At 45.3% G+C, this 21,846-nt stretch overlaps 1 protein-coding gene across 1 annotated transcript in view; it reads left to right on the plus strand.

Annotated features, from left to right (window-relative positions):
- Positions 1 to 21,846, plus strand: part of LOC135906406 (FAD-dependent oxidoreductase domain-containing protein 1-like) — a 73,623-nt gene that overhangs the window by 24,521 nt on the left and 27,256 nt on the right. The window contains exon 5 of the mRNA XM_065437793.2: positions 11,458 to 11,630. Within this exon, the coding sequence (XP_065293865.1) occupies positions 11,458 to 11,630 (173 nt within the window). The remainder of the gene's footprint in view (positions 1 to 11,457; positions 11,631 to 21,846) is intronic.

A 21,846-nucleotide genomic window follows, 5' to 3' on the forward strand; every position in this document is an offset into this window, starting at 1 on the left:
ATGCCTCTTCAACAAGAAGGAGCCAACGTATTATAATATTCTTCATAATTTATATTCATCAATAGACCTGTCGATTGGCTCTTCTTCAATTTTCCCGGACTTGCAATAGCATGTAATCAAAATCCCTATGGAAATGACCACTTCCCTATAACGTTAAATTTAATACATCAACATGAATGCCATCCACACACCCCTCGGTGGAAACTAGCCTCCGCCGAATGGAATCATTTTAACGCATCCACATCACGAGATCTTATCAGCGATTTTAACATAGATGAAGCACTAGCATATTTTACTTGTTTTATACTCGGCGCAGCTGAAAAGTTTATTCCCCAAACACAAGGTCTGTCTTGTAAAAGATGGGTACCCTGGTGGAATGAGCAGTGCAGACTGGCATCCGGAGACAGGCAAGGAAGGCTAGGTGGGAGGGGTTTCTCACGGTCATCACATCCTACACTCAAGAGTCTAAGGTATGAAATGGCGTACGAAAGCTAAAGGGGCAGCAAATCCACCCATTGCCCTTAGTTGACCCCCAAGGGACTACCTTGGAAGACCAGGCCAACGCTCTGGGCGAACACTTCGAGCATGTATCAAGCTCCACACATTACACAAGATCATTCCTCAAGTATAAACAAATAGCTAAACTTAAGGCTCTGGATCGCAAATGCCGTCTGGATTAACCATACAACCGTCCTTTTAATATTGCCGAGCTTAAAACTGCCTTGAGCACGTGTAGATGCTCAGCACCGGGAGCTGATAGAATCATATATGACATGATTAAAAACGTACACAGCGACACACAGATGACACTTCTGAGACTTTTCAACTCTATCTGGGCTGCCGGATACTTCCCATCCTCGTGGAAGGAAGCTATTGTTATTCCCATCTTGAAGCTGATAAAGACCCTTCCTTGGCGGCAAGTTATCGTCCGATAGCTCTTACAAGTTGCCTGTATAAACTATTTGAAAAAATGATTAATCGTCGACTCGTACATTTGCTTGAACTTAACAATATGCTTGATCCCTATCAATGTGGGTTCAGAGTAGGGCGGTCTATGACTGATCATCTGGTGCGCATTGAAGGAAACATTCGCGATGCATTTGTACATAAACAGTTCTTCTTAACGATATTCCTCTATATGGAAAAGGCGTATGACACAACATGGCGATACGGGATCCTGCAAGACTTATCGCGAATGGGCATCTGTGGAAATATGTTAAACATACTAAAAAGCTATCTGTCCAAACGTATCTTCCGCGTGAAAATCGGCAATGTATTGTCGCGACCTTTTATACAAGAAACTGGTGTACCTCAAGGAAGTGTGCTTAGCTGCACGCTCTTTATTGTGAAAATGACCACCCTTCGTGCTTCATTACCGCCAGCCATCTTCTATTCCGTTTATGTAGACGACATACAAATAGGTTTCAAATCCTGCAACCTTGCAGTGTGTGAGAGGCAAGTACAACACGGCCTGAACAAAGTGTCCAAGTGGGTAGACGAAAACGGATTTAAAGTGAACCCGAACAAAAGTTCTTGTGTGCTTTTCACAAAAAACAAAGGGCTTATTGCAGATACCAATATCAAAATGTATGGTCAGCAAATCCCTGTGAACAAAGAGCACACGTTCTTAGGCATCATACTTGACTCTAAACTGACATTTATTCCACACATAAAGTATCTCAAAGTGAAATGCTTAAAAACAATGAACTTACTGAAAATTTTATCCCATACAACATGGGGCAGCGACAGGAAATGTTTGATGAATCTTTACAAGAGCCTCATACGATCACGATTGGACTATGGTGCCGTGAATTTATCACCCTGCTGCCCCGAGTGCACTAAAGATGCTAGATCCAGTCCACCATCTAGGAATCCGACTGGCCACTGGTCACTTCATCTGCAGAGAACATACATCAGCCAAACATATTTTCTGAAAGTTCACTCTAATCCTCAACATCCATGTTTTAATACCATTAACGATATGACATATGCTACACACTTTCATAATCGTCCCTCTGTAAGACAGCCTTTTTCGCTGCGCGTGAGGGAGCTTAGTGATGAAATGCATGTCCCACTCCTCTAGCTTCGCTTAATGCATCCAGCCAAGCTGCTACCTCCTTGGGAGTGGCAGTTGATACAATGCGATATATCTTTCATGCAAATTACAAAGCACACTCCAGAGATTGAAATACAAATGCATTTCCTGGAAATCCATTTCAAGCACTACTGCACAGAGTTCTACACAGACGCATCGAAGTCACACGACGGGGTGTCCTATGCAGTCATCGGTCCATCCTTGTCAGAATCCGATGTACTGCATCCGGAAACTAGTATCTTTACGGCTGAGGCCTATGCACTATTGTCGGCTGTGAAGCATATCAGGAAATCAAAACTCCAAAAATCAGTTATATATACGGACTCCCTAAGTGTCGTGAAGGCCTTGATGTCATTCTGTAAGCACAAAATTCAGTAATTAATTAACTCTTTTTCATTCTGTGTAAAGCGTGTATATGTAACCAGCATGTCATCATATGCTGGGTGACAGGTCATAGGGGCATCGAAGGTAATGTTCTGGCGAATCAGATGGCCACGTCAATTGCATCGCATACTGTTAATCCCACTGCTGCAGTCCCTGTCACAGATCTGAAGCCCTTCTTACGGAGGAAACTACGAAAACTGGCAACGCATGTGGGATGCAGAAAAAGCAACCAACTGCATGTTATAAAGCCACAGTTAGGTTCTTGGCCCTCCACAACAAAATCACGGTGAACAAATGTCCTATTCTGTCATCTCAGAATAGGACACACATTTGGCACGCATAACTTTTTACTCACTAAAAATGATCCTCCAACCTGTGGTAGATGCGGGGAGAGGCTGACCGTGCTCTACGCCCTCCTGGAGTGTCGGGCAGCCGAATCTGAGAGAAAGAAACATTTTCCCCTTGCATACCGGCAGCACATCCCCCTTCATCCTGTAATGTTACTCGGCCCAGAACCGCTCTTTGACACTAACGCGGTCCTAGGTTTTCTGAAAAATGTTGTGTGGCATGTTATTAGCCCCACACATTCGTAGTGTCTCCTCTCTTTAGAGGATGCCACTGTGATAGCTGTTTCGTATAGCACATGCCTCTAGGCCCTTGTGTTTCAAGGGCTCTGGCGAGGCAGTAGTGCTCCAGGTAATTTTACCATCTCACATATTTTCTATTTTGCATCATTCTTTCACGATGCATTTTAATGCTCATAGAACACGTCATTTGTCATCGACATAATCTTATTACAGATAGGTTTTACGCACTCTAGAGTGACTATATTTAAGGCCACTTTACAGCCACGCCACATCAACTTCATAGAACTACACTGCGAACTACACTGCGAACTACACTGCGAACTAATCACCACGGACCTGGCGCTCTTTGGCCATACCTGGCCCTTGTGCCAATAAAAACCATACATTCATTCAGTCATCTCGTATGTTTAAACATACAAGCGAGTTACTTATTTTCTGTGCATCACAATGTCTTGTAGAAGACAAAGAAGTGTGACATGCAATGTCTGCAGTGCTGGAAGTACTTCCCCTAAGCATTAATAAAGTGTGCTAAAAAGACTTTTAACAAAATGTGGAGATATTTATTTGTGTGTTCGTGCACGCATGCATGCACGTGTGCATGTGGTGTGCGCATACATTTTTGGCAGTTCAGGATGGAACTCGGCCCCTTCTTTCTGACATTGTGCAACATGAAGGCCTGCCTTGTAAATAAACGTAGACGTTGATAAAATTGTGCACACACGCACACACAAAAAGCTAGTAATGCCACTTTAAACTACGATTCACGATCCACGAGTCCGGCTCGCTGTCTTGCTTTTTGAGTTGTTGGACATGACGCTAGGTGCTGACAATTTCGTAAGTCTTGATCGGTCTAGAAAAGTAGCTGTAGTTTTGTCTATGGCACATAGTGCCATAAGTGCAGATGCGCAGTTCTAACAGTGGGACTGCTGACATCCATATTTACTCTCAGTCACACTGAACTCGAGCATCAAACATGGAGGAAGGAAAAGGACTAGGAACGAACATCATCTTGAAGCATAGTCAGAAAAATATAAAGGAAAGGCTTATGGGAAATAAGCCCTCACCACGGGATGCACAAGCAGTAATATCTAGCCGTTGAGTGCACGGAGTGTATGCAAGAAAATAGACTGGAGGGCGTGTGACGAGGGTCGATTGTGACAAAGGCGCCACCAAGAGCTACTGCATACTAAACAGTGTCTTTAAAAGGCCCGGAAACCATGGATGACTTACTCCCTAACAGACATCGCGCAGATAGGCCCCAGAGAGAAAGAAGTGGTGGGTGTCGGAGGTTGCTTGCCTAGCCCAGCTGCTTGGTGTCATGCTCCTGCTTACCTTTCTTTTTCCCTGTCATTGAAGCCACGCAAGTGTCTGCGTGAAAGCTACTTAGCTGACGTTCACTCGAACTACAATTCACGAGAGCACTGCTGAAAATCCAGCTCACTTCATCATTCTTGAAAGTTGTGCTGGACACTAAGCACTTGGGAAGTCCAGTCGCTCCCCAGAAGCAACAGGAGTACCACTTATTGAAATTGGCACAAGCATAGATGTGCGGCATGACCAGCAAATGAGCAGCGCCATGATGTCAATCGTCAGTTGCACTTAACACCAGCCATCACCACTTTCACATGCAAGCAAGAGCGTAGTACAGACAAAACATGGAAGGGGTCAAGCGAACACTTAACGGAAACAATAACTGAGCCTACTAAACTCGAGGAACTCGGAGACTTCGATATCGCTCGCTTCTCGCAGCATCGCAACCCACAGCACTATAGCGCCTCACTTTGTCTGACCTTGGCCACAAGAGTAAAAGGGAAAGCTTACACAGCACACACTACTCACCTGTACCGATGTTTCACGCTTTGCAGCTAGCCGTCTTCCACTTCCCTTCCAAACCTACCTTCAGCATCCCATGGAGCTCCGATTTGTAGGCAAATGTGAAGCACAGAGGTGCATGGAAGAGGTGTAGAAGCAGGGCTCCATGAGTCTGGACTTAGCAGTGCCAACTTGCATTGCCGATGCTATGCTAAGGACGGGCATAAACCTGGCAGAGGGCGGTGTACATGCAGGAGGATGGCTGGGTGGAGAAGAGAGGAGTTGCAGGTGCCACGCAGAGCCGAACACAGTAAATTTTGTACTGTAATATGCCATGCATTTTTTGTTTATCTTGTCTGATTGTAATTTTTTGCAAGCTTTTTTTAATTATCTTCTGCGAAGATTTGCAAAATATCTGTTCCTTAGATTTCACTATATATCAATGGATTATGTATAATAAAGGAATGCAATAAGACCATCCTTGATGTTTTGCTTTACCTAGAACACTAGCTGCGAGGTATTGAATTTGAAACTTGATAGAGTTTTTCCGGCACCTAACTTAAGTCTCACAACTCTTGTCCTAGGTAAGGCAGAGCAATAAGGGCGATCTTATTGCATTCCTTGAATCATACAAAAGCCATTGATACACTGTTTAATGAAATTGCAGGAACTGATAATTTGAAAATCATTGCAAAAAATTATTTAAAGGAAGCCCGCATAAAATTAGAACCAGAGGAGAACAACAAAAAGGCACTGCATATTCAAAATAAGCACATAACACTGCATTCATGTAAATGTTTTCAGCACCATATCACAAACAATAATTTTTTTCCTTCTAAAACCCACCTGCGCCATTAAAGGGCCGGGCCCCTCACCAGGCCACATAGAAAATTTAGTTATATGCTGGAAGTTGTTACGTGCCCTCTAGGGCGTGTTCTGCTGCAAGAATTTTTGAAATTGGTGCATCAATAGCTGAGATAGAAATATTTCAGTGCCTCGAACCCATGATTTCAGGAGTTGAGCACCACTGCCAAGAGAGACACACTCTCCACTTTCCCTGTCTAGCCTCCACAAGCGAAATTCCTTCCCTGCATTCTTCCATACCAGTGCTAAAGGATCGCATGACGCATGCATCAGGGCCCCACCTTCATTTTTTTTTCCCTCACTTTTTTGATGTGTGGTGCACTTCTGCTGATGGTGTTGCGCATGAGCTGTTGCATTTGTCCCGTCTTGTTCAGCGCACGATTTTGTGCAGTGTGCACGAGAACACCTGACTAGCAGTATAAGTCAGTGCTACACGAACACTGCGGCAGACACAACCGAATTACAGACCATTATCGCACGCTGGAACACGGTAGAAAATGACATAGTTTCAGTGTCTGCACTCCCAGCAGCACGACATGGGAACAAGCAGACGAAATGGAAGTACATCTCTCTTGCTGCGGTGTGAAGTAAAACAAATACACGCAGACATCCCGTTTGTGTGTTTTATTATTTCTCTAAACTTTAACTTGTCTGTTGAAGCAACAGATTACACAAATAACAGATGTTGCCTTGAATAATTCTCGAAGTCATGTGTCACTTTGAGCGACGTCACAGCACAGGTACATGTACGTAGGCGCACTTGCAAATATACATCAACCCTCCGACTTGGAATGCAGTGCCCGCAAGGAGAACGGCAAATTGCGTTCGGTTTGAAATTTCACTTCTTCACATGGTGCATAGAGATGTAATACTTGGCAGACACTGTCGTTGATGTGCATTGTATGCACGGCACTCATCAGCTCATAATGGCCAGAACTGGCGAGGGTTCTGGTGAGGGTTGTGCACTGAACCATGGCATTTAACAAAAGCAGATTTCGCATGCCGTTTACAGCCACGATTGCCACTCACTGAGAAGGTGATGGTATTCTTTAGCGGCAGCAGTGTTATGATTACAATAAGTCATACAGCTGAACTCATTAGACAGTTTTAGTTTAGCGTACGCTATACGCTATAATATAGCGTACGCTAAGCAGCGCACGTTTTCTACAATTTTAGTTGGCCGACGATATCTTCGGATCTCTGAGGCCATATTCCGTCGTTGCGGCTATTTCGCGCCTGTAGCGATAGGTGGCGCTGACATCTCAAACGTTTCTTTCGTTAGGCTTCGACTTGTTCGAAACGAGAAGCGATCTCGAAAACACCACGAAGTTATCCATAATACTCTGTCGTCGAAGCGGCCTGAGACTAAGCGAAAGCCGTTAACACAGTCATTTGCTACGAACGAAGTGCATTTTACAAAAGCAACCCCAAATTCAATTCGAAGCGGGCAGCCGGGATCGCCGCCATGTTTCCCGCAAACTCCGCAAACCCCGCAAAAACGCTAACGCTAACTTGTTTGTGTTGCGTATGCCCGCTATACCCGCTATTTCGTTTAGCGTTCAGCGCATGCGCAGTGACGACCCGCTATTTTTTAGCGTACGCAATGGAATAGCGTATGCTATACTAAAACTGTCTATTGATATTTATCCTCGAGGACATTGTATTTTCTATTGTTCGTGTTCATGGAATTTATTTAGTTTTGGTAGCAAGTTGGACAAATTGGCAGCGCCAACAGAAATGTTGGTTCCATGGAGCCCCTGAAACAGCTTTTCGGCCATGGAACACAACTGGCATGGCTGATTTCATAAGTACAAGCACCTCTGCCGAGGTGGCCGTAGTTACCAGCAAATACCTATGGTCTATCCTGATTCTCACACAAAATGTGACTCATGAGTCGTAACGATTTGCTAGTAGGGCGCTCCGATTGAAGAAGTATGGTTATTCGGACAATCAGGCATACTGTTGAGCACCTGTTGTTGCCTTATATGCTTGAACCATTTTGTTCCAAACGGGTAGCCATTAATTTTTCCGGTTCAGTTTGGTTTCCAAAAATATCAGTTTGGGTTTGGGTTCAATTCCACTCAAAATTACGGTTCGGGTACAGTTTTTGGTTCAGCATCGGTTCAACACTCTTCAATCACTTTCTCGATGGCGCTAGTCAGTTGTGCCTTTATCTCTGTACGAAGCTATTTGATTAGCCATACTTAGGTTTCATAGAGTCCTGCTGCTGTTTTATTAGGGTGACTTCCTTTTGCATTTTTTCATTTGAAGCTTTTTACATTAAATTTCGTACTCTCCAGCATCTGTCTTGCTGCATCTGTCAGAACTGGGAATACCCTTTTTTATTTGCCAAATTCAGGGGCATATTATCCCCTTTTTATATGTTGCCATCTTTATTATTTATATTTTATCTTTATTTATTTTTGCTAGTGTCCTCACATGGTTCCAGGTGGTGCGTCTTTATGTCTTTTGTGAATATCATGCATCTAGCGTCCATATCGCGTATTTAATTCTTCCTTGGTCTTTTCCAGGTACTGGTTCCATCTGATTATTACTTCTTTGTGTAAGCTTATCTTTTTGGGCTTCTATGTGTTCTCTAGACATCCGTTTATGCTCTTCTATAGCTTGTTTAGCTTTATGGTTGCACCAACTTCATGGTTTCATCTTTCCACTCCAAAAGTTTTTGAGCCTTGTTCTTTGTGATCTGTGCTAGCTCCGTGTAATCCCAGACACCTGTAGGAAGGGCCTCAATTTGCTTCTTTATGCTTTGTAATCTGTGCTATTTGTTTTCCTTTTTCTTTCTTTTCTTTGCATGTATATATTTGCTGTTTTTGCCTTGCGTTGACATCTTGTGCATCTTGTGTTGGTTTTATGTTTATGATCTAAGCCATCTTTTCCTTGTTAACCTATCATCATTTTACCTAGCCATTTATAAAATGTTCCAGAGACTAGGGCATAGTCTATACATGTCTGTCCATTTCCATATTGTCATGTTATCTGTCCATCACATTTGTGCTCCCAGCTAACTACTACAACGTTCTGTTCCTTGCACAAATCTAAGATTAGAAAACCGTTGTGATCAGTACATTTGACCAGGTCCTCCATGTATGCATTCATATTTTCTACCAATATTAACTGACCTGATTTTCTTAATTCATGTCACTTCTAACGCAGTCACCTGACATTATTTTCCTCTCTGCTGCAGTTGGTATGCTACTCCCAGCTGTGTCTTCTTTCCTTCCTATGTGATGATGGCAGTGATTATTTATTGGCATCCCCTTTGAAACGGGGTGATGACAAAGTCACCTGTTCTGTTTGAGTACAATGGCACTATAGTGCCTCCTATCTGTGACGAATACAACTATTCTGGCAATAAAAGTTTTTAATAAAAAAATACAACTTTTCTCTGTGCATTTCTGTGAAAAACCAGTGCGCGCTACTGCCTATACTTTTTGAGTGCTTGCAGTTTTCTTTTTCTGTTACTTTTTGATCACCTAGTGTACACACCCTTGATGTCATGCACAATGTTATGCATGAACTGTTATAAGTACGAAGTGTGTTCAAAAAGAAACTGAGCTTTTGCTATAACACCTTTACTGCTTATGGTACAACATTTTAAGCGCTGTCCCCTTCAAAGTAGTCCTTTCTACTGCCAATGCACTCTTCCCATCTTTTCTTCCATTTTTGGAAAGCCTCCTGGAACGCACTTTCTGGAATGGTGCGCAGGTCTCTTCTTGCATTGTCCTGGATCTCCTCTATGGTTTGGAAATGATGTCATTTCAAGGTGGTTTTCAGCTTAGGGAATAGAAAAATTCTGCTGGGGCTAGGTCCGGAAAATATGGTGGGTGGGGCACAACAGGAGTGTGGTGTTTTGCTAAGTAGCTGCGGACAAGGAGCGACGCGTGAGCTGGGGCATTGTCATGGTGCAACGTCCAAGCCTGATTTTCCCACAATTCAGGCCTCTTACTGTACACAGAATCTCTCAAACGTGCTAGGATTCCCTGGTAAACTTACCATCTGACCATGTGGCACAAATTCCTGATGGACATGCCTTTGCAGTAAAAAAACACAACCAGAATCACCTTCATTTTTGACCGACTCGTGCGTGCTTTTTTGGGGCGATGAGAACCTTTGGCCACCCACTGCGATGACCGCACTTTCGTTTCAATATGGCCATAAACCCATGTCTCATCGCCTGTTATGATGTTCTTAAAGGGACACTAAAGTGATACAATAAATCAGTTTAGACTAATGAAGCATTGTTTGAGAACCCTGCAGGCAGTTGTTTCAAAAAAATAGTTTGATTATTAGATGAGAAAATTAAGGTACAAGTACCAGTATTTGGATTTCGCGCCGAAACCCCAGCGCCGGTACGTCAGCGTGACGTCAGGGATTCCAAAGTATGTTTTCGCATTTGGGCTGCGTTGGCTGAATAAAGGTTCCCGAAACTTGCCATGTTCAATATTTGGTTCCTTTAGAACACAATGTAGTCAATCTGTACCGCTGTGTATATTTAGTAGGCCCTAGAAAATCCCATCAAAATCCAAAACGTCACAGCCCCCAGGTGCGGGAACTTAAGTTGGCGTCGTCACTCGTATCTTGTTCTTGCGCTTTTTCTGGCTTACCAAACGTCTTATCGTTGTAAGAGTGGTGTTTTTGATGTTGTAGAACGGTAATTTACTGATGCAGAAGAAATCATTTTTCACTTTAGTGTCCCTTTAAAGTTTTCATCGTCATTCGCAGCGGCGAGCAGTTCCTGGCTGATTTCAACACGGTTCTGCTTCTGTTCGTCAGTCAACAAATGTGGCACAAATTTTGCACTGACACGACGCATCCCTAAAGTTTTCCCAAGTTTATAGCAGAACTTCACACACACACGCGCGCACACACACACACGCACACACACACACACACACACACACACACACTGTTCTTCCAATGCCATTCCAAAAAACAGCTTGTTCGTGTGCTCACTTCAGCGGGTGGCTGTGGCTCGCCAACTAACGGTCAAAGCGAAACCCGGCAAATGGCCGTTTGTTGTCTAAACCTGCCGCTACATGTGCTCAGTAGCCGCTGCGCGCTCCCTCTGCCAGTTGGCGCGCAATTTCAAAAGTTCGGTTTCTTTTTGAACACACCTCATATACTTGCTTATACAGCTGTAAACAAAGCAAAAAAAAAAACCTACATGTAATCATAATGCCACAAACTTATTCGAACAACTTCGGAATATACTCTTACACATAGGTACACATTTGGAAGGGAAACCAAAGGACTTATACATTACCTGATTGGATACTTAAGAAACGTGGTTTTGGATCTACAAATTTTTACATATGACGTGCATGTGTACTGGAGTATATCATCTTTATCAACAGGGCATATAGGAGGAAAAGGAAAGTATAGTCTGAGACTACACTGGCTTCTTCAAAATGTTTTGACGAGGATGCATTCATTCTCTGCTTTTCAAGTGAACTCTTGCCTCTTTTTTTTATCTGGGTTGGAAAATGTTAGTTGAAGCTTGCCATATCATGCACAAATACCGGTGGAGTGCAGAAGCAGAAAAAGTGGCACTGCTCCCCCATACCTTAAGTATTGGCTGCATGCCATATGCTTGTGTATGCTATCATACAATATTTCACAGTTCACTGGCATGGTCTTAATAACCTTATGGTATGTTTTCTTTCTCTTTTTTTCCCCCCTTTTTTCTTGTAACAGGTCTAGAGAATGAAGGCTGGTTTGATCCATACGCTCTTCTTACTGCCTTGCGACGAAAAGCAGTCTCTCTTGGAGCGCGGTATCTTAATGCAGAACTTGTAGGGTTTGAATTTCAAAGTAGGGCTGCACATCCAGGACCCGAAATGTCGTACGAGCCTGTAAATCGGGCATTGGTAAGTATTTTAGTAGTTTTAATAATGGCAGCTTTAGTGTATGTCTACTAAGTGATCCTATTTGATATGACCACAGACAACCCCCTTTAAGTGGCAGCCATGTGGAATGTACGTTTCACATAGTTGTCACAGCATTGATGTGCTTCTTTTATATTGCATTACTAAATGCTGTAATCATGGCTCATGTGGCTGCTGCCTGCGTAGCACACGCACACTTATATGATTGTGTGGTCACAGTAATCTGGGCCTAATATTTTAATGTTAGCTTATGTGAGGGAATAACGCATAAATAGTGTATTCTGTATAGTTTCTCATGCAGACACATTCCAGATTTGCCTCAGACCAGTCAGGTGTAATGTACTCTTTTTTTTTTTTAAGAATTGGTTGTGAGATTCTAGTTGCAGCAACATTAGTGGTCAGCATAATGATAACCTTGTTGAAAAAAACTTTATCTTCTTGCATGCAAACAAAACAAGATTATTTTTCTTTCACCCTTCAGTATGTGGCATGCTGAACCACTATATGCTATATCTAAGCTTTGCAAGCTATGTGGCTAGGCGGACATTAGCAGCAAGAAAAATGTCAACGGTAACTTTGCTAATTTATATGTGCTGATTAACTATTTAATTACCGTATTTTCAGACTAGAGTCCGTGGACAAGTTTGAAAGTTGAATTTTCATGGAGTGCAAACTGTAAATAATGTTATTTCTTAAGATCGAAGACATGCTTGAAGATAATGAGGTCAGACTGCACCTGCGAACGTTTCCTGCGCTAAACCACCTAGCAAAATTAGCTCTGCAATGGTCATCACTGCGCATGAGCAGTATTTTCAGCTCATTCATGCAGCTCAGGATATTGTTAGGGTGTATGAAATATACACCATAAATATGAAACACCGTGGCAGTATGCAAGTGAATGGCTGCACCTTCACGGCAATGTTGAAGCTTGTTGTAGTCAATTGGTGTGCAAGAGCTGAAGATTCTGAAGGCTATGAAGAGATTGTGGAGCTGTTCGTTGACTCCAACAGGCTTGACTTTTTTCTTCTAGTAGCCCAGATGAGAGTGATTTTTTGACAGCCTTTAGTATTGACTTCTATATAGTCTAATAAAGAACCCAGGCTTTTACTGGTTGGCAATAAAAGTATTGCTCACCTACTGCTTACTGGTTGCAGGCAAGCTAAAACACTTAATTTCTGTTGAATTTTTCCCCTGCGCACTATGCAGCAGGTGAGTACTATCAAAGAAAATTTTTTTATTTTGAGCCCAAATTAAGCTGCAGCTTAGTTGTCGAGCGCGAGCCTCGGCTGCGGTAGGTCATGGGTTCTATTTCCACTACTGCCAGCAATCCAGTGGTCCAAATGGGCACAAGCGTACCCTGACATGGCATTCGGCTTTTTTTCTGGGGTAATATGGAAAAGGAGCCTGCTCGCTACATTCCCGTCGAAACTCTCTCTCTCTCTCACACACACACACATACACACACACAAAAGGAGCTTCTAATCACCTGGAACTCCTGTAGTTGCCGAGCACCGAGCCAGGAGCACACTTGTACAGTCATGAGCATGCTTAGCGTAAACACAGGAGCGTGTGCCGCACAGTGCTATCAGCGACACCTACCGATGTGAATGCGAAGCTCTGCACGTGCACAGTATGTTTGTGGCGTGGCTATTTCACCATCACGCGCATCGCGTCATCTGAGCGCACCGTCGTCTGCTATGTTTTGTCTTTGCTGCTGTCAATGGGCTTACTGCAATCTGCCAGTTAGGGTCAATGAAACAAGATCCTGGCTAGGTCTGTAAGCGCCAGTACCGGCCTTCGATTTACTTTTTTCTTAGACTTTGCGTGTCTGAAATACCAAATAAACGTCCATCGAACCTACGTTTTAAAGCAGTACTACTACATTACTGTGTTTTTTGCCTGCTTCTAGTGCTACTACCGTTCTTTCTTTTTCCTTGTGTCATTATTTCAGAACATTTGCGTGGGTTCCAGCTTTTGCCCTGCATTCCACAACAATAACAGCAAAACATGTAAAAAGTAAAATGGAGTCGGTACTCTAGTCCTCTAAATTACGTATCGCCTTACTGGATGTGACTGAAAGTATAATGCAAAAGAAACTAGCATTGCCATGTAACAACTATAAATCGTTTATATGCTTCAAACGTGCATGAGAAATGACATGTCTCAACAACGCCTCAAAAACACAAGAAATAGCAATTGAAGAACAAAAAACTATGGCAGCATTTGAGTTTAGTAGCGCGTCATTTCATCATTCTTAGCAATGACAGCTGTCATTCGAGATGGTAGCGAGGCATACAGTGCTGGCACAAGTGACTGGTCAGCACGAAAGGCACTCCACTGCTGTTGAACTTCTTCCCATAAGACATCTGCAGTCGTGGCATAAATTGGTTTCTTCGCAATGGCAGCTTTCATAGGCCCCATACATTTTCTATTCAGGTCTGCGCCTTTCGGACACAACTCCAGCAAGGGGATCTGCTTCTCTGCGACATATTGTTTCACAATCCTTCCCATGTGAACTGATGCCTGGTCGTGCTAGGACAAGAAATTTCGGTCAGGAAAACAAGTTTTCAATGTAAAGCAACAACAGATCGTCCAGACTACGACAATACTTCGTCGACATCAAAGTGCCGTGGGTACATTGCAATGGGCCCAGACCATGTTGGGACATGAAGCCCCATATATTCATGTTTGTTCTTCCACTGGACGACACACTTCGCACGTTTTCAGCATCATATCTGTAATACAATGTCTTGTGAAAATTTACCTGGTGGATGAGGAACAAACATGCAAGTAAATCAGCCTTACGTGCCTGAGAGTTGCCAAACACACACCCTCTGGTCCTGTCGCATGGAAAAGGTAGATTCATCAGAAAAGATGACGTGACTCCAGTCCTCGCTTGTCTGTGGAGCAAGCTGCATAGCAAATCGCAGCCTTACGTTCTTGTTCGCTGCTGTCAGTAATGGCTTTCGTGCTGCCATGCCACTGCGAAACCTGCATCCTTCAGTCAACGGCAAACTGTAGAATCTGAAGCATCGAGGTCTAAGGCTTCACAGATTGCTCTAGTGAGAAGGAAAGGATCCTGGACCACGGCTGCAATGATTAACGCAGCTTAATCCTCCCGTCGTAGATCTTGGTGGTGGCGCCTGGGGGGCATCACGGATGCGTCCTTCATGCTTAAAAACCTGAATTATTCTGCTCACAATCTGCAATGGCCTGTCAGCCAATAATCTTATTTGACGTTGGGTATACCCTTTATATGCAAGGCGTTTAATTTCACGCCTCTGCTCCTTGGGAACCCTAGCCATGGCAGTATGTCATCACATGTGGGACGTGCAAAAACAGCGTCTCTGTTTGTATTCTTTCTTGTAGTATGCTGGGTGGCGGTGTGATCTTTATCATAAAATGTACTGCAGCTGGTGTGCAACATAGCAGATGACGAAGGCACTCTCCGATAATGTGATGCGCTCAGTGGTAAAATAATCAAGCCGCAAACACAATACTTATGTGCAGTGCTTTGCGATGGTATAGGTAGGTGTTGCCCATAGCACCGTGCGGCATGCGCTCCCATGTTTACGCTAAGCATGCTCACAACTGTACCTATTTTACTAGTAGGTACCAGGCAACAGCACTTGTCTGCCTCCCACAGCAGCAACGAATACTCAGCAATTTCACGAAAGCTGTGGCACTGACAAGGGGCCCCCAGAGATGTTTGCAAATTTTTATAGGGCCTCCTTTTGAGATGAGAACCCAAATAAGCAACTGAGTGCCAGGTCATGGTACATCTCTACCCACTAAAAGAAACTGGTGGATTTCTGGCACCTGGAGCTGGAAAGGGCTGCGCAAGAAACAGTATATGGTTTAAGAAATGTAACATGAACTGCATGATATAAGAATACAAAGCTAGGAGCAAGAAGGGAGTCAAACATTAACAAACTGGTATACTAATGACATGCACTGACAAGCTGACCCAAGCCGAGACCGGACGCAGGCAGGGTGCATGCCGCGCACACATGCACTTCTTGCAGTAGTTTCATTGTATCCTTTTAAAGAGACGACTTCCGCGCTTTCTTTGACATGTGCGTAATATCATAGGAGGGGTCCTTTGCCAGCATTGATAGCTGCTTGATTGAGCATGCTCAGTGCATTGTCATGCCGCAGCTGTTGTGTGTGATCGCTTCTGCTGACAGCTGACATGACATTGGCAATCCCGGCAAGCTTTAAAGGTGTTGAAAGATGAGGCAGTTGAAGACTGAAAAAAAAAAAAAAATGCCTGTGAGAAAAAAATCCGAGGACACCTAAGCACTTCTTTTGAGTTGTGAAAATGAAAGCATTAATGTCCACTTGAACACTGCTGAGCAGTCTTTCGAGTTTTGCACTGTAAGTAATGTTTTAGATTTTTGCTGAGGGGTATTTTATAAAGCTTTGCAATTAAATTGGTACTTTTTTTTTATTTGACAATTTCTATGTTCGCACCGTAATTCATGGTCGAATACTTGAAGTGCATCAAATTCCAACACAAGGGCAGCGCACATGTGCATGTTCTGCTATGGCTGAATGTGGCACCTGATGATGGACTGTGCCCGCTCATGCAAGCCTCAACGGTACAGAGCGGGCGAAACGCAGCCCCTGCTACTGCATTAGCGTGCCAGGTGTTGCATGAGGAGAGAGGGCATCGCCGCGATGCGCCACTGCCTTTTCACTCGTTTTGCTGCATTCTTCCACTCCCTTACTTCGTCTGTGGTGTACTCGTGTGGACAACCTCATTTCCCGACTGCGGAAGTTGTGGCCACTAACGATGTTGATGCTTCAGACTTCATAGCGATACATGCTGCCCGAGGCAGCAGGCAGCAGTAATTTGCGGTGCCAATGCCACATGCCACTGACATCCTGTGCAATGAGAGACCGAGGAAGCAGCAGCAGCCACCAAGGCCGGCAGGCACGTCGTGGCAATGACCTCTCCCCTCACCCAACACGTGGCGAGCTATTGTGGTAGCAGGTGTCCTGTTTTGCCCGCTCTGCTCCGTTGAGGCGCATTCGTGACGTGGCATCACAGCCAGTGGGAATTTAAGTGTCGTTTCCCTGCTAGAGATGCCGGCTTTTTCGCTCAAGATTGCATTGAAAGCATCAATTTATTGTGATTGTACCTGCGCTGCTATCTTATCGTAGTGCAAGGCACCAGATGCCAGAGGGCTACTTGTTTTGAGCAAGTTTATTCAGACAAGTTCCTGAAGCAAGTGAAATTGGCAACAGCATTGTAGCCGAAAATGTCACTGTTGATTTAGAAACAATGTTTTACTTGTCAGTATTTGCTCATCCAAGTTTTCTGTTGCTTGTATGCTGCATCTAAAAGTGAATAATTCGTAATGAACTGCACATGTATCCCACAAAATGTGTGTGCTCAGGGCAAACTTTTTTTTTAATGTGTTCTTCCTCTCCTTTATTGTGTCCGTGGTATTCTTAAGAATTGTAAAGTTCACAGGTTGGCATGTATGAATATTGCCGCGCCAGTGCTCCGATGAAGAAGAGGTCAACGCATGTAGGCATAAGCGTTTGTGTCAAGGCACAGTGAAGAAGAAGTCGCAGTTGCGCTCAATGTTAGAAAGGCGACCCGCCGTTGTGCCTCCTGAATAGTGCTCTACGACCCCTGTTTCTGACATTGCAACACTGGTGAAGGTGCTGGAGCCTGCAACCCTACGCGGGCAACCCCTGTTCGGAACCGTACACCCAGTCCCGAAGCTCCACCTCTCATGACGACTCCAGTCCACCATTTCAGTTGGCGGCTGCTCAGCCTCAGCCTGGAGTTCCCTCCCATTGCGACTCTCACTGACACGGCTACATCATCGGCACTTCTCCTGCCTTCACAGACGGCGCCTGGCCTTTCCGAGGTGACACTTGAACACCCTTGTGTGCCCGACATCTTCTATGGCGATGCTTTTGAAGATGTTGAGGACTAGCTTGACCAGTACGAACGTGTTGTCCTGGTCAATTGCTGGAATGATCAGAAAAACTCGCCCATGCTTATTTTTCACTTGAAAACAGCGCTTGTACGTGGTACGCGAACAGGGAAGCGAGCTTCCAAACGTGGAACAATTTTCGTCGTGAGCTCGTCGATACATTCTCGAACTAGGGCTGGCACGATTATGCGCAACAACTTATTGAGGCTCGAGTACAGAAACCCAACGAAACTGATTGCCATGTATGTGGAAGATATGGCCCATCTGTTTCGCAGAACTGACCCAGATATGACCGAAGCAAAGAAAGTGCGTCATCTTATGCGGGGAATTAAGGAACCGCTATTTGCCAGTCTTGTCCAAAACCTGCTAACAATGGTCGGCAAATTCATCAAGGAAGCGACGTGTCATCGATCGGGCACTTCAGCAACGTTGCCGCCACTTTGACTGCCAGCCAAAAGCACATCAATCAGCTCCGCAGCTTTGATTGTTGAGCACACTCTTTACGCGACATGATTTGTGACATCCTGCTTGAATAGCCGCGAGTCCTTGGCATTCCTCCTACGGAGTCACCGGTAGTTTCTGTTGCCAAAGTTGTGCACCAGGAGTTGCGTCAAGCCTTCTCCTCACCAGCCCCATGTCCTGAAACAGGTCTGCTGACCTAAGCCGACATGGTCCGACGTCCTCCCCCTTCACCTCCGGTAGCACCATTTCAACCACGGCCCGCTCCCGTGCCGTGGTGGCAACGGGAGTCTGCGAGACGACCTCCAGTTCGCCGTACCAACTTGTGGCGCGTGGCCGACCGTCGACAGCTTCCACTGTGGCGAACCAAACCACATTGCCCGCTACTGCCTCCATCCAGACGCTAGAGTCGACTCCTTTTCACCTGCCGCTTCCTTGCACTTTGACGACCGTCACATCCCACGCAGTGATCAGCTGTCGACCAGCCAGGCAGCTTCACCACATCGTCGCTGGCAGTCCCCGTCCCCTGTGTGTTACACTTCCCCAAACTGTCAGAGTTTCACCACTGCATCGGCAGGAGTGATCGCTCCCCTAGTCTGCGCCGGGGAAACTAATGGCAGCGACCTCCGGGGGAAAGGTTGCCCTGTGTCGAGACACCAAAAATACCCCCCACGCTCCCCACGAAGACGACCTGACAACGACTGCTCACGCTGGCGAAGATGACCTGACGATGATGAATACTCATGCTAACGACGATGATATGACGACGACGAATACTCACACCGACGACGTTGCCCGTGCCGATCTCAGTATTCTGGTGGATGGACATCACATCACCGCACTTGTTGACACTAGCGCAAACTTCCCGATTATGCGGCAGGAGCTGGCCGACCGAATTAGGAAAGTGAAGACGCCGTGGACAGGGCATCACATCAGAAGTACTGGGGGTCAGCTAATGACACCAATGGGCGCATGCACAGCCCGAATCCACATCGGTAATTCCAGCTTCGTTGCCACTTTCGTCATTTTCCCCAACTGCTGCAAAGACCTCATCTTGGGGATGGATTTTCTGCTAGATCAAGGCGCAGTTATAAACATTCCGGAACGTATGGTGACATTTTTTGCCAGCCCATACGGCGCCACGATGAATGACGAGCAACATGAGCGTTAGCGAATCGGCATCGACGTGACCATTCACCCACGATCCTACCGCCTTGTATCTGTATCATGCATGAAGCCCTACCACGGGGATGTGATTGCGGAGCAAATCATTGCACTATTGCTCACGCAAGGCGTTTCCATTGCTAGAGGCGTACTCGACATGACTCATAGGCCTGCGAAGTCCTTCTCATGAACTTCAGCAATGAACGCCGTCATATCCAGAAGGGTACCGCAATTGTGTACGGTGACGACATCACCCAAGTAAAAGATTGTTTTGCTCTACAAGCAACGACCGTCCTGCCCTCGACTCCTTTGTCTGTCGAAGTCAGCTTCACCCTGTCGCCTTCCGAGTGGCAGCGCCAATTGGAGCTGATACACCAGTTCGAAGATTGCTTTTTGACTGTGGCAAAGGTCGCACGAACACCACTGACCAAGCACCGTATCACCACAGATGCTACTACGCGGCCGATTTGACGAAATCCCTACCGTGTACCTCCAAAAAAACACGAAGAGATTCAAAAGCCAGTGGAGAAGATGATCCAGGATGATGTAATACAGCCTTCGAAAAGTCCCTGGGCGTCACCCGTGGTCTTAGTCAAAAATAAAGATGGCAGTTTGCAATTCTGCCTCGATTACTGCAAATTAAACCAAGTCACCAAGAAAGACGTCTATTCACTGCCACGCATCAACGATTTGCTGGACAGGCATGCGCATTGATGCACATCGCATGTGCATTATTTTTCATCAATGAAACTACGAAGCAGGTATTGGCAGATCAAGGTCGATGAAAGAGATCGTGAGGAAACTGCCTTCGTGACCCCCGACGGCCTTTACGAATTTAAGGTCCTTCCTTTCGGTTCGTGCTCTGTGCCTGCCACTTTTCAGCATTTAATGGACACCGTACTTTCAGGCCTGAAGTGGCAAACATGCTTGGTCTATCTAGACGACGTAATAGTGTTCTCAGCTACAATTGAGGAACACCTAAGCCGGTTACTCACTGTTCTCCAAGCCATACGCTTGGCTAGCCTGACGTTAAAGCCCGAAAAATGTCATTTTGGTTTCAGTGAACTGTGCTTCCTCGGCCACGTCATCAATCACGAGGGTGTACGACCTGATCCAGCCAAAATAGATGCTGTGGCAAAATTCCCCACACTTTCCTACAAGAAGGCAGTGAGGTACTTCTTGGGGCTGTGCGCCTATTACCGACGCTTTATTGCAAATTTTTCATGTATTGCTGCACCATTAACACGCCTGACACGAGACGATGTTCCCGTTCTGTGGGAGGGAAAAGGAGCAAGTAGCATTCAGCGAACTACGCCAATGCCTGCAAACGCCTCCTGTTCTTGTGCACTTCGACCAAGATGCCCCTACAGCACTTCACACTGATGCGAGCAATGTTGGTCGGGGTGCCGTACTGGTGCAGTGGCAAGAAGGCTCCGAAAAAAGTAATCGCCTACGCTAGCTGAACTCTCTCTCTCTCGTACGAAGGAAAATTACTCAACTACCGAGAAGGAATGCCTCGCCGTGATGTGGGCGGTTATAACATTTCACCCGTATTTGTATGGCCATTCGTTCAAGGTTGTCAGCAATCATCATTCTCTTTGTTGGTTGACTAACTTAAAAGACCCATCTGGCCGTCTGGCGCGCTGGAGTCTTAGGCTTCAGGAGTTCGACATGTTAAAAATCAGGAAAGGATGCGGCAAAAAGGACGTCCCACGTCCGCCGCCAAGGTCTGTGTGTGGTGGCGCTGGCTAACACTCCCAGGGTTCTACTAGGACACATAAATACCCAAGAAAGTGGATGGGAAAACAGCGCCGCGGTAGCTCAATTGGTAGAGCATCGCACGCGAAATGCGAAGGCTGTGGGTTCGGTTCCCACCTGCGACAAGTTGTTTTTTCATCCACTTTAATTTCCATTAATTCTTCGTTTCTTTATTTTCATTTATTAAGCACAAGTAATTTCCCCTATGTTGTCCTTGGTGTCAATGTTTGTTGGCTTCTTATGATATGACTAATAGAATTGGGACCCTTGGTTAACCCCCTTTCTTCTCGTTTATTCATAACGAGGCTCTCGAATCCGGCTACATTGATGCCTTCAGGTAGCATATGTGGGTTTATTGACCAGTTGCCTTCACCCAAAAAAAGACCACGTTCTCGTGACGCCTGCGGCAAAAAGGACGTCCCACGTCCGCTGCCAAGGTCTGTGTGTGGTGGCTCTGGCTAACACTCCCAGGGTTCTACTAGGACACATAAATACCCAAGAAAGTGGATGGGAAAACAGCGCCGCGGTAGCTCAATTGGTAGAGCATCGCACGCGAAATGCGAAGGCTGTGGGTTCGGTTCCCACCTGCGGCAAGTTGTTTTTTCATCCACTTTAATTTCCATTAAGTCTTCGTTTCTTTATTTTCATTTATTAAGCACAAGTAATTTCCCCTATGTTGTCCTTGGTGTCAATGTTTGTTGGCTTCTTATGATATGACTAATAGAATCGGGACCCTCGGTTAACCCCCTTTCTTCTCGTTTAAATCAGGAAAGAGGCACGCCAGTGCCGACTGTCTCTCGTGGTCACCCGTCGAGTCCGCAGGTAACGATGACGTGGACGTGGACGCTGCATTTTTGGGCGTC

Source organism: Dermacentor albipictus, chromosome 1 (genome assembly GCF_038994185.2).
Source record: "Dermacentor albipictus isolate Rhodes 1998 colony chromosome 1, USDA_Dalb.pri_finalv2, whole genome shotgun sequence".
Lineage (NCBI taxonomy): Eukaryota > Metazoa > Arthropoda > Arachnida > Ixodida > Ixodidae > Dermacentor > Dermacentor albipictus.